The following is a 13,402-nucleotide window of genomic DNA, read 5'->3' as shown; positions in this document are numbered from 1 at the left end:
CCACTGGGGATATGCCCGCAACCAAGGTACATGCCCCTGACCAGAATCGAACCCGGGACCCCTCAGTCCCCAAGCTGACGCTCCATCCATTGAGCCAAACTGGTCTCGGCTATTTTATTGATTTTTTTTTTTTTTTTACAGAGAGGAAGGGAGAGGGATAGAGAGTTGGAAACATCAATGAGAGAAACATTGATCAGCTGCCTCCTGCACACCCCCCCCACAGGAATCGAACCTGGGACCCTTCAGTCCGCAGGCCCACACTCTATCCACTGAGCCATACCGGTTTCGGCTCCTGTGGTATTTTTCTTTCATTGCCTGGCTTATTTTGCTTAACATAATGCTCTCCCTGCGCCCACCAAACCATCACCACCAGTGTCTCTGTGGAAACCATGTCTTTATTTACTGAGGGCTGACATCAGGGCTTGTCCTGGGGGAAGGTGACTCCAATAGCCTTCCTCACCTCCTCCAGGATGTCAGCCAGGAGCTCGCTTTCCGCCAGGGGCATCACAGGACTTTCCTTCAGGCCTGGGAGAGAGCGCAGTTAGAAAACCCCTTCCCACGCTCCAAAGACACAAAAGAACTACAATTCCCAGAATCCCACGAGGCACCACCTTAGCGCATGGTTCAGGCAAATGATGTCCCATGGGAACCTGGGAGGCGTAGTTCTAAACATCTGCTTGAGTACCTAGGTGTGGGGAGGGTCCCTCCTCCCTCACCAGGCTTGCCCTCCCACCCCGTACCCCACCACCCCACTGCCCTCCACAGCCTTACCCTGGCGCAGGCACTCCCGGACATGCCTGGCCTCGTAGATCATGCCCGCTCCGTTGGTAAAATTGAACTCCTGGCCGGGGGAGGGAGGCAGCGGGAACTCCCTACGCTCCCCCTTCACCACCAGTTCTGTGGGACACCAGCAGGGGGCGGAGATCTGCGGGGAGAAAACTGGTGGCCTCTGCCCTCACCAACAGGGCTGCTGGGGCCCCGCCTGGTGATGCTCAGGGCCTCCCTCCCTCACCTGCTGGTGAAGGGCTGGCGGCCCCTTATCCATCCTTAGGGAGGCTGGAGCCCCCAAACCCGGTTGCTGGGAGTCTGTTTCGCATCTCCTAGAAGCCTGTAGGTCCCTGTCCCCAGGGGCAGGGCCCTCTGAAGGGATGCTGGAGCCTCGGGGAGATGCTCATCGGCCCATCTCCACTTTGACAGCATCCAGCACCTTCGCATCCCCCAGGAGACGGTTTATAACTGCAGAGCCCTGGGGGCCTAGCTCATGCCCATACCCAGCTCCAGGCCAACATGGACACGCAGAGATGCAGCTGGGACGAGGTCAAACTCTTCTGCTAAGAACAGGGTTTCTTTCCAGCAACTTGGCCGAGGCAGCCCATGAAGCTGCTCTGCGGTGACCTCTGGATCAGTTCCGAAGGTCACCACTGCCTTCTGAGCGGGGCCGATGATAAGAGCTGGTTTCTTATCAGGACTGAGGGTTCCTAACAGGCCCGCAGGTCCGCCTCCGGGAGCCCGAGGCCCAGACCCCATGGCCCGGCCTGGGGGTGCGGGGTGGATTCCTTAGCCATGGTGGGGATAGGCCAGTCCCGGGCGAAGGGCCCGCCCCGCGCGGCCGCAGCGCCTCACCTGGGCCGCGCCCCCGGTGCCGCTCACGTAGGCCGCGTTGGGGAGCTGGGCCGTGATGCTGCAGGTGAAGCTGCCGTGGGCCCCGCCTGGGTACTGCAGCAGCACGGACACCGTGTCGTCCACACCTGGGGAGCACAGCACAGGGGCGAGCCTGGCGCAAACCTGCCCGTGCAGCTCGGGCGGGAGGCCCCGTCTCTCACGCAGCAGCCGCGAAAGAGGATGGAGCATGTGTGACCAGGACTGAGGCCACACCCGCAGGCCCACACGTGGCAGGACTCCGTTGGTGTGAAATGTCCAACATTTGGCAAACCCCACAGAGCCAGAAAGTACATTAATGGTTGCTTAGGGCTCAGCGGTTTGGGAGAATTGGGTAATTTGTGTGGGTTTTTTTTTTTTTGTATTTTAGTAATAAAAATATTCTAAAATTGTTTATAATGGTAAGTATATAACTTGGTGAACACACTAAAGCCATGGAATTACACACACACACACACACACACACACACACGATTTCAAAGAGGAAAGGAGAGGGGGAAAGAGATGGAATGCAATCTTGGCATGTGCCTTGACCAGGAATGGAACCGTGACCTTCTAGTCCAGTGGTCGGCAAACTCATTAGTCAGCAGAGCCAAATATCCACAGAACAACAACTGAAATTTCTTTTGAGAGTCGCATTTTTTAAACTTCAACTTCTTCTAACGCCACTTCTTCAAAATAGATCACCCAGGCCATGGTATTTTGTGGAAGAGCCACGCTCAAGGGGCCAACGAGCAGCATGTGGCTCGCGAGCCGCAGTTTGCCGACCACGTTTTTAGGTTGATGCTCAACCACTGAGTCACACAAGCTGGGCTGGAATGATACACTTTAAATGAATAAACTGTATGGTATGCGGATGATTTCAGTAGGCTGTTCCCAAAATACATAAACAAATAAATGCTAAAAAAAAAAAAAAAAGAAAGAAAAAGAAAAGAAAAGGAAAGAAAAGAGACTTTGTCTCTGTGAATTTAGTTTCTTCCTCATAAACACTTGCAGTATAGGCGTGTGAGAATCCATTTCCTCATCTCTAAAATGAGACTAGAGCCTGCCTCACAGAGTTGCTATAAGCACTACATTAAAGGATTAAAATGCCTAAAGCACTTCATCTATTTAGATCGGAATGAGAGAGAGGTGAGCATTAGTTAAAAATTAAATAGCCTGCCGAAACCAGTTTGGCTCAGTGGTAGAGCATCGATCTGCAGACTGAAAGGTCCCAGGTTTGATTCCGGTCAGGGGCATGTACCTGGGTTGAGGGCACATCCCCAGTGGGGAGTGTGCAAGAGGCAGCTGGTCGATGGTTCTCTCTCATCGACGTTTCTATCTCTCTATCTCTCTCCCTTCCTCTCTGTAAAAAATCAATAATATATATATATATATATATATATATATATATATATATATATATATATATTTATTTTTAATTAAATAGCCCTAGCCAGCATGGCTCAGTTGGTTGAGTGTTGACCCATTCACCGAGAGGTTGCAGGTTCCATTCCCAGTCAGGGCACATGCATGGGTTGTGGGCATGGGAGAGGCAGCGGATCAGTGTTTCTCTCCCTCTCCCTTCCTCTCTCTCTAAAATAAATAAAAACATTTTTTTAAATGCGTCAAAAAAATTAAGTACAGTCAAGTACTAGCCTGGTTCTGGGACACACTGGACATGCAGTGGCTGGAAGAACCTACTGAGCCAGTTCTCTCTGGCCCCAGACAAGCCCACGTTCTAATCCTGGATCTGCTGTGTGAACCTAGACAAGTCACTTCCTGTCTCTGAACCTCAGTTTGCTCATCTGTAAAATGGGGACAACAGTAATATACAGTAGTTACCTCAGGGAGACCATCCTATATAATAAAAGACTAATATGAAAATTGTCCCCTCCGGAGTTCAACCCACTGGGAGTTGGACCGCTCGCAATGACGTGTGCTGACCATCAGGGGATGGTGTGGAAGGAAGGAAGGCCAGGGCCAGCAGCTGGAAGGCCCCAATTAGCCCTGATCACCGGCCAAGCCTACGGACCCTACTGGTGCACGAATTTCATGCACCAGGCCCCTAGTACCTATAATAAAACCCTGTTGTAGAGGAAGCACTTAATAAGTGGGATCTGCCTAAACCGTTGGCCCAGTGCATAGAACGTCGGCCTGTGGACTGAGGGGTCCCAGGTTTGATTCTGGTCAAGGGCATGTGCCTTGGTTGTGGGCACGTCCCCAGTAGGGGGTGTGCAGGAGGCAGCTGATCGATGTTTCTGACTCTCTATCCCTCTCCCTTCATCTCTGTAAAAAATCAATAAAATATATATTAAAAAAAAAAAAAGTGGTATCTGGTGTTAGAGCTATATTTAGCCTAGAAATTGGTCAGATGGTAGACTGAGACGGCTTTCTAAAATGTGGCCTTCATTCCTAGCTGGTTTGGCTCAATGGATAGAGAGTTGGCCCGCACACAGAAGGCTTGATTCCAGTCAATCTTGGTTGCAGGCTTGATCTCTGGCCCTGGAAGGCAACTAATCAATGTGTCACTCTCACATTGATGCTTCTCTCCCTCTCTCTCTCTCTCTCTCTCTCTCTCTCTCTTTCTTTCTCTCTTTCTGTCTCTCCTCCTTCCTTCCACTCTCTCTAAAAATCAATGGGAAAATATCCTCCGGTGAGGATTAACAACAACAAAAATGTGGTCTTCACTCCAGGTATTCTTTTCCTGGTTGGTTATTTGTTGCTTTCTGTGGTACTATTTGCAAAGACGGCCTCAGTAAACCTCTTATTTCCCAATGTGGGCCCCTTTGGGATATGACTATTTGGCCACCTCTGACATCTGAGCTGGCTTTGGGCCAGGGAACAGTTAGCAAACACTTTGGGGCCTGCCCTCCTTTTGCTGCAGCCAGAACTCTGAGATGTGAATGCACCCGAGCTGGCCGGCTGGAGAGGCCACCTAGACCCTCCAGCTCCAGTGGCACAGCTGGCGGACGGGCACTGCATAAGACCAGCAGAAGAGCCGCTCCAGCTGAGCCCAGCCCAAGCGGCCAACCCACAGAATCACAGGTGAATAAGTGATTGTTATCTGAGGCACCACATTTTGGGGTAGTTTGTTTTGTAGCAAAGGCTAACTGAGATAACTTTAAAAGTAATAGTCCTTTATATTCATTAACTGCTTAATTTGCCTCAACAGTTACTTTATTAACTTTTCATAACAACCCTATTATTGACATTTTACCAGTACGTTGTGGGGAGTGGCTACAGCCTTTGGATAGGTTCCAGTCTCAGACTGATGAGAGGGCACGCTCCTCCTGTGGCAAAGCCACATACAAGTCCCAGCTTGGAGGGCAAAGCCCTCCCGGCACAAATATAGCCAAAGGCTAAGGCTGTAAGCTTGGCCTTCTGGTCCGACTCTGTGATCCTAGGCGGCTGAGGGATGGGGCTGTGGGAGGGGCAGCCAAGTGCCGTCAAAACAAAGCTTGATAGAGTTCTCAGGTGCTTGCAACTAAGGAGACTGAAACTCAAGAACATCGTAAACATCTTGACCACTCCCTTGTTTTGCTCTGACTGTAAAATAAAGACTCCGCTTACAGGCTGTGTCACTGTTTCCTCGTCCAGGCGCAGTGATCCGCCTGGCCCCAGCTATATTCTCTTGTCTGTTTTCTTTAACCCTTCACTGCCCCCCTCAGGTTCATCACTGGACGTGCAGGGTGTGGTTCAGTAACTATTAAGACTCAGAGAGGCTGAGTGCCTTGACTAAGATCACACAGCAAAATGCTAACACAGAGCCTGACCACACTTGACCCTCTTCCACTCCTTACAGGAGATTTCTTCGGCGGGCTCGCCTGATTTTCATGAGCCGTTAGACTTATTCCCAGGCCAGTGCACCCAGTAAGAGGGGATCACTCTTATCACCATCAGACAGTTCGGAAGAGACCGTACCTGTTTCATAGCGCCTTCCCATGGCGGAAATCTTCTCCGGCTTCTGCCCACCGAAGACCATGGAGATGAACTGGGCGCAGTAGATGCCGATGTCCAGCAGGCCACCGCCAGCCTGGGCCCAGTCCGTGGCCCGTGGGACGTGAGTGAGGTTTACCCCGAATTCTGCCCGAGCCACGCGAAGGTCCCCCAGCGCTCCCTGGGCCAGAGCAGCCCTCAGGGCCTCTAGGGCAGGAAAGAAGCGGGTCCAGATGGCCTGACGCCCCCGGAGGGGAGAGAGCAGGACGGGAAACGGAAGGAAAGGGGTCAGAAGTTAACCAAGCAGTTCTCCCTTCTGCGGTTCAATCTTTATTATTATTATTATTATTATTATTATTATTATTATTATTTAAACTAGAGGCCCAGCTGAAACCAGTTTGGCTCAGTGGTAGAGCGTCGGTCTGCGGACTGAAAGGTCCCGGGTTCGATTCCGGTCAAGAGCATGTACGTTGGCTGCGGGCACATAACGGGTGGGGGATGTGCAGGAGGCGGCTGGTCGATGTTTCTCTTTCATCGACGTTTCTGGCTCTCTATCTCTCTCCCTTCCTCTCTGTAAAAAATCAACAAAATATATTTAAAAAATAATAAAATAAAATAATAAAAATAAATAAACTAGAGGCCCAATGAACAAAGATTTGTGCAAAAATGGGCCTTCCTTCCCCTGGCTGGACTGCCTTTCCGCCTTCCCCTGCTGCCCAGAGCCCCCAGCAGCTGGAGCAGTGTGGAAGGCCTTCGTCATCACCACATATGTGCCAGGGCCTGCGTATGCAAATCAACCCACCACCTTTCCTGGTTAATTTGCATACTCACTCCTGATTGGCTGGTGGGAATTGGGAAGGTATGGTCAGTTTGCGTATTAATATTTTATTAGTGTAGATTCTTTATTGTTTAAAGTATTACATACACCTCCTTTCCCCACCCATGGGGTTCAGCCTCTAAACTATACACTCCCCCTTCCCTCCACAGCCCACAGTCCCCAAGTGTGCCCTGCCCGACTCTCTACCTTCTCCCCTGCTCTGGACACCCATGTCCCCAACTCCAGCTTTGTCTTTTCTTTTCCGTATCATTACCCCAGTCTCCCAATGTTACGGGCTGAATTCTGTCCCCACCAAATTCAGTACCTCCCAATCTGAGTGTATTCGGTGACAGGGTTTTTAAAGAGGTAATTATAAAGCATCAATTAAGTTACAATGAGTTGTTTAGGGCTGGCCCAAATCCAGTAGGACTTGTGTCCTTATCAAGAAGAGATGAAGCCCTCGCCAGTTTGGCTCAGTGGATGGAGCTTCGGCCTGGGGACTGAAGGTCCCAGATTTGATTCCGGTCAAGGGCACATGCTCTTGTGGGCTCGATCCCCAATAGGGGGCGTGCAGAAGGCAGCTGATCAATGATTGTCTCTCATCATTGATGTTTCCCTCTCTCTCTCTCTCTCCCTTCCTCTCTGAAATCCATAAAAATATGTTTTAAAAAAGAGAGATGAGGACGCACACATGCACAGAGGCAAGACCGTGTGAAGACCGAGGGAGAAGATGGCCATCTCCAAGCTGAGGAGAGAGGCCTCAGGAGAAACCAGCCCTGCTGACACCTTTATCTCAAACTTCCAGCCTCCAGATGTGTGAGGGGATATATCTCTGCCGTTTAAGCCGCCCAGTCTGGCACTCTTTATGGCAGCTCTGGCCAACTTTACTCCCCGCCTCTCCCCTCCAGTCTGGGCCCACGTGGCCCCAGAGGGGTCTTAGCTTCTCCTGGAGCTGATCCAGCCTCGCCCTTCCCCTGCTCCCTCCCATGGTTCCCCATCACTAATATCAGCTCCCATTTGTTGGCTGTGTGTGTGTGTGTGTGTGTGTGTGTGTGTTCTGGACAAGACACTGTCTGTGTACAGCTTTTGCATAATGAATCCTCCCCACATGCCTGCCAGGTGGCTGTCCTCATGTCCATTCCACACATGAGAAAGCTGAAGCCGAGCTGAGTCGTGTTACTGGCCCAAGGTCACAGAGCTAGGAGCTGGGAGACTGGAGCCTAGGATCCTCTCACTCGAAAGCCAGCAATCATGACTAATCCAGGATCAAGTTCACACTAAATACATGAAATCTGCCCGTGCTGGTTTCCTTTAAATCTTGCTTCTGCTTTCCCCGTCTGGCCTATTCACCTGTGCAATTTACTGTTCCTTTTATTTTTATTATTATTTTTAAAAATACATTTTATTAATTTTACAGAGAGGAAGGCAGGGGGATAGAGAGTTAGAAACATTGATGAGAAACATCAACCAGCTGCCTCTTGCACACCCCCTATTGGGGGTGCGTGCAACCTATGTACATGCCCTTGACCGGAATTGAACCTGGGACCTTTCAGTCCGCAGGCCGACGCTCTATCCACTAAGCCAAACCGGTTTCAGCTTACTGTTTCTTTAAGGCTCAGGTCAGTCCCTACCGGTAGGAAACCTCCTTGACCAACCCCCAGGCGGGGCTCTGTTGACTGCGCACCCAGTACTAGGTCCACCAAAGTCCACGCAGCTGAGCACTGGGGTTGCCATTTCCGTGACCTTGAACTTGAAAACCGAGCCTTCCTCTTATACATTCTGAGTGCCCAGGGGTTGGAGGTGGCACACGTTAAGGGCCAATAAAAAATGCAGAAGCAATAAACTCACAGAACGTTGGCGCTGGCAGGCACAGGGAGAACCAGAGGCACCGAGTCATAAAGTGATAAATCTCCAGTGCTTCTTGGGCAAATGGGGTTTTACAGGCTGGAGGCTCTGTAACAGCAGGCGTATGACAGCTGCGTGGGACACGGGGAAGTAAGAGGCAGCTGTTGCTACTACTGCCAGAACCTGCAAGGTCTGAAAGCCATAACAGCCTGGCCGGTGTGGCTCAGTGGTTGAGTGCAACCTATGAACCTTCCAGAAGGTCACAGTTCGATTCCTGGTCAGGGCACAGGCCTGTGTCACCGGCTCCATCTTCAGTGTGGGGCGTGCAGGAAGCAACTGATCAAGGATTCTCTCATTGTTGATGCTTCTATCTCTCTTGCCCTCTCCCTCCTTCTCTGAAGTCAATAAAAAATATATTTTAAAACATAAAAAAAAAAAAACCTCCATAGCCGAAACCGGTTTGGCTCAGTGGATAGAGCATCCATCTGCAGACTGAAGGGCCCCGGGTTCGATTCCTGTCAGGGGCATGAGCCTGGATTGTGGGCACATCCCCGGTGGGGGGGTATGCGGGAGGCGGCTGATCGATGATTCTCTCCCATCAACGTTTCTAACTTTCTGTCCCTCTCCTTTCTTCTCGGTAAAAAATCAATAAAATATATTTGAAAAAATAAAAAATAAAAAAACTCCATAATATTCCTTAACACTAAAATAGCTTCCAGGGACCAGGTGGTGGCCATGTTAACTCTGCCGGTTCTCACTGCCCCTGGCAGCCACTTGGATTACTAGCAATCTGCAAGGTGTCAAAGTCCCCTGCGCATGTCCAAGTCTGATAAAGGCAAGCACAAAGAATGCCACCCTAGCTGGTTCGGCTCCGTGGATAGAGCGTCGGCCTGTGGACTGAAGGGTCCCGGGTTCAATTCTGGTCAAGGGCACCTGCCTGGGTTGTGGGCTTGATCCCCAGTAAGGGGCGTGCAGGAGACAGCCGATCAATGATTCTCATCATTGATGTTTGTATCTCTCTCTCCCTCTCCTTTTCTGAAATCAATAAAGATATATTAAAACACACACACACACACACACACACACACACACACACAGCCGAAACCGGTTTGGCTCAGTGGCTAGAGCGTCAGTCTGGGGACTAAAAGGTCCCAGGTTCGATTCCGGTCAAGAGCACGTAACTTGGTTGCAGGCACATCCCCAGTAGGGGGTGTGCAGGAGGCAGCTGATCCATGTTTCTCTCTCCTCGATGTTTCTGACTCTCTATCCCTCTCCCTTCCTCTCTGTAAAAAATCAATAAAATATATTACACACACACACACACACACACAAAGCCTGTGCCTGAGGGCTGTCTGTTCCTCGGTCCCTCCCATCCCCGGAAACCCACCCGAACGGAGCCCACGGCCACTCTGTGCCCTCACTGCTGGCATCACTTCCAGAGCGTCTGACAGAGGGTGCCCCAGGCAGCCCGGGCGGCTCAGGGCCCAAAGCCAGGCCTCCCGCCCGGGAACGGCGTGGCCTGAAATATATTTTTATTGACTTCAGAGAGGAAGGGAGGAGAGAGAAACATCAATGGTGAGAGGGAGTCAGGGATCAGCTGCCTCCTGCACACCCCATACCAGGGATCAAACCTGCAGCCCAGTCATGTGCCCTGACCAGGAATCAAACCGGGGCCTCCTGGGTCATAGGTCCACGCTCACCCCTGAGCCACACGGGCCAGGCCATGCTGCGGTCATCTTCACTCGTGACGACCCCCCGGGCGTCCCTCCCAGTGTCCAGGGGCCCGCGGCCGGGGAGGGATGAGGGATGTGGTGAGGGACGGCCGGGGAGGGCATGAGGCATGTGGTGAGGGACGTGTGAGGGCCGCCCCGCGCTCACCTCCATGAGGAAGAGGCCCTGGGAGCGGGCCTCCGCCGCCATCTCCCGCACTTCGGCCGCGGTGACGCCCAGCGGCTTCTCGCACAGCACGGCTTTGCCCGCCCGCAGGCACAGCAGCACGGCCGCCTTGTGCTGCGGGTGCTGGGTGCCCACGTAGGCCACCTCTGGGCGAGAGGGAGGGGGTCAGAGACCGGACGCCCCACCAGCCCCCAAGGCTCGCCTCCAGCATCCAAGGAATTGGGGTGTCCCCCAACCTGGGACCAGGTCCTCCCGCCTGGGCCAAACCCTAGTCTCCCCTGGCTACCACCCCTTCCTCTGAGCTCACTGCAGGCCTCCGCAGTGACGTGACAACTTATCCGCCAACACCAACCGGAAGATACTGTTATTCCGCCCGTTGTAGTTGCTGTTTTTTAAAATATATATATATATATTTCCCAAAAAATATATTTTATCGATCTTTTACAGAGAGAAAGGGAGAGGGAGAGAGAGTTAGAATCATCAATGAGAGAGAAACATCGATCAGCTGCCTCCTGCACACCTCTTCCTGGGGATGTGCCTGCAACCAACGCACATGCCCTTGACCGGAATCGAACCTGGGACCCTTCAGTCTCCAGGCTGATGCTCTATCCAATGAGCCAAACCAGTCATGGCTTTACATATATTTTAATAATTTCAGAGGGGAAAGGCAGGGGAGAGAGAGAGACAGAAATAGCACTGATGAGCCGAAACTGGTTTGGCTCAGTTGTAGAGCGTCCGTCTGCGAACTGAAAGGTCCCAGATCCGATTCTGGTTAGGGGCATGTACGCTGGTTGCGGGCACATCCCCAGTAGGGGGTGTGCAAGAGGCAGCTGGTCGATGTCTATCTCATCGACGTTTCTAGCTCTCTCTCCCTCTCCCTTCCTCTCTGTAAAAAATCAATAAAATATATTTAAAAAATAGCAATGATGAGACAATCACTTATCCGCTGCCTCTACACCCTACTGGGTATCTGAGCCCACCTGAACCCTGACACCCTAGTTCATTAGGTGGATGTTCAACCATTGAGCCACACCGGCCAGGCCATTCTGTCCGTTTTAAAATGAGGACACGGAGCCCATGGTGTGGCTCAGTGGTGGTGGGGTCACATATGAACCAGGAAGTCAAGCTCCATTCCCAGCCAAGGGCACAGGCCCAGTGCGGGCTCCATTCCCAGCAGGGAGCGTGCAGGAGGCAGCCAGTCAGTGATTCTCTCTCATCATTGATGTCCCTCTCTCTTCCTCTCCCTTTCTCTCTGAAATCGATAAAAACATATATTTAAAAATAATAAAATAAAAATAAGGAAACTGAGAGGGGCAAGCGGAGGAGGAAGACCAGGCAGGCTGACGCCAGGGCCAGGCCACACAGGCTGTCCCTCCTGTCCATCCAGGCCCGGCGGGGACACGGCCACGGCCACGGGACATGGCTGGAGCCTGGACTGGCTCCCTTAAGACATTCAAGACCCGCGCTAACCGGTGTGGCTCAGTGGACAGGGCGCCGGCCTGCGGACTGAAAGGTCCGGGGTTCGATTTCAGTCAAGGGCATGGACCACGCTCAACCACTGAGCCACATGGATGGATGTTTCTCTCTCATCGATGTTTCTAACTCTCTATCCCTCCCCCCAACCTCTGTAAAATATCAATACAATATATTTTTTAAAAAGAAAAGAAATTCAAGAGCCGCTTTCGTGGCGGAGGCCTGGTTCCTGTGCACGATTCACCCGAGACGGCTCACCCCAGACCAAACCCCGCCTCCCAGCCAAGTCCCTTCCCAAGTCCAAAGGGCCGGCCCATCCCTCGGGCCTTGCAGGGGCTGCGGAGCTCCAGCACACCCCCTCCGCCCCACCCCTACCCCCACCCCCACCCCGGGCGCAGGTCATTCACCCACGTCCGGGTCCTTGGCCAGCTCCTCGTAGGACCCGAAGGCCTTGGGGATGTCGTGCTTCCGTGCAAACTCCTTGGCGCGGCTCAGGTCGCGGGCCGCCACGGCCACCACCTGAGACACAGGCGGGAGGTGATGGAGGAGGGAGGTGATGGAGGGGCCCCAAGGGAGGCGGGAACTACACCCCCAAGACGGGGAGGGGGGTTTGGTCCTGGGGGGGCGGTGACCGGAGGCTGGACACTGGGGTCCTGGGAGAGCGATGAGGCAAGCGATGGTCAAGCCCCCAAAATGCCTTCTCTTCATTGGACCAGCCTCCCGGAGCTGGCGTGTATTTTTTAAAATATATATATTGATTGATTGATTTCAGAGAGAAAGGAAGGAGAGATAGAAAACATCAATGATCAGAGAGAATCATTGATCAGCTGCCTCCTGCACGCCCCCCACTGGGGATGGAGCCCACAACCCGGAATCGAACCCGGGACCCTTCGGTCCGCAGGCCGACGCTCTACCCACTGAGCCAAGCCGGCTGGGGCCGGAGCCGCGTTTATAACAGCAGCGGAGAGGAGAGGGGACGGAATCAGTTGTTTCACCGCCTTGAGGACTCGGAAGTCCGGACCCTAAGTCCCTCGGACCCAGGAGGCCCGGCCCCAGGACCCCGGAGGGGGGGGCGCCGCACCTGGTGCTCGGAGCGAGGCAGCGTCCGCAGCACCGCCGTGAAGTCGCTGGAGATCAAGCCGGCGGACACGATGCCCCAGCGAAGCGCCATCGCCGCCGAGTCCGCGGTCCCCACACGCGCTGCTCCCCCCGCCGGAATGAATTAGGCCCCGACGCCGCGCCCACCGGGGGCGTGACCCCTTTCTCCGCCCCCATTGGCCCGACGCCGCTTCTCATTGGCCACCCCGCCTGCGCGTCCCGCCCAATGCCAAGAGGGCGTTTAATCCTAGCGTCCCCATTGGGAGAGCGTACCGTTGGCTCCGCCTTGGGGGTGGGACCAGAGACACCTCGCGGCCGCCTCCGGACTTGTAACCGCAGGACAAGTGCAGAGGGCTTTTCTCCTCAGATTGGTCCTTGGGTAAGGTGACCAGACGTCCCGCTTTTTAACAAACTGTCCCGCGTCCCGCGGCGTTTTAAAAAAGTCCCGATTCTTTTTTAAAAAAGATTCTTTCCAAAAAATCGGGACTTTCTTAAAACGCCGCGGGACGCGGGACAAATTGTTTGAGAGCGGGACTGTCCCGCCGAAATCGGGACAGGACGTCTGCTCACCTTATCCCTGGGGCCTGTTTTCTTTCCTGCTCCCCAGCCTCCCCCTCTTTTGCTGAGAAAGTCGCGCACCCTTAGGCATTGTCCAGGGAGAGAGAGGATAGCTCTGGTGTGGCTCAGTGGATAGAA

General features: G+C 53.0%; 1 protein-coding gene across 1 annotated transcript; it reads right to left on the bottom strand.

Annotated features, from left to right (window-relative positions):
* Positions 1-377: 377 nt before the first annotated feature.
* DHDH (dihydrodiol dehydrogenase) lies at positions 378-12,842 on the bottom strand. Its single transcript, XM_036425690.2, has 7 exons — positions 12,690-12,842; positions 12,016-12,127; positions 10,118-10,281; positions 5,563-5,815; positions 1,624-1,748; positions 772-925; positions 378-525 (listed from the first exon to the last, which is right to left on the bottom strand). The coding sequence occupies exons 1-7, from the start codon at positions 12,777-12,779 to the stop codon at positions 416-418; spliced, it is 1,008 nt and encodes a 335-aa protein (XP_036281583.1). The 5' UTR covers positions 12,780-12,842; the 3' UTR covers positions 378-415.
* Positions 12,843-13,402: the final 560 nt, after the last annotated feature.

The sequence above is a fragment of the Pipistrellus kuhlii genome, unplaced genomic scaffold (assembly GCF_014108245.1).
Source record: "Pipistrellus kuhlii isolate mPipKuh1 unplaced genomic scaffold, mPipKuh1.p scaffold_m20_p_84, whole genome shotgun sequence".
Classification (NCBI taxonomy): domain Eukaryota; kingdom Metazoa; phylum Chordata; class Mammalia; order Chiroptera; family Vespertilionidae; genus Pipistrellus; species Pipistrellus kuhlii.
This window is presented reverse-complemented; position numbering and strand designations above follow the sequence as displayed.

Coding starts and splice junctions, on each gene's coding strand:
- DHDH (XM_036425690.2), bottom strand. CDS start 12,779: ATGGCGCTTCGCTGGGGCATCGTGTCCGCCGGCTTGATCTCCAGCGAC. Junction 10,282..12,015: donor GGCCAAGGACCCGGACGTGG/GTGAATGACCTG, acceptor CCTCTCGCCCAG/AGGTGGCCTACGTGGGCACC. Junction 1,749..5,562: donor GGGAAGGCGCTATGAAACAG/GTACGGTCTCTT, acceptor TGTGCTCCCCAG/GTGTGGACGACACGGTGTCC.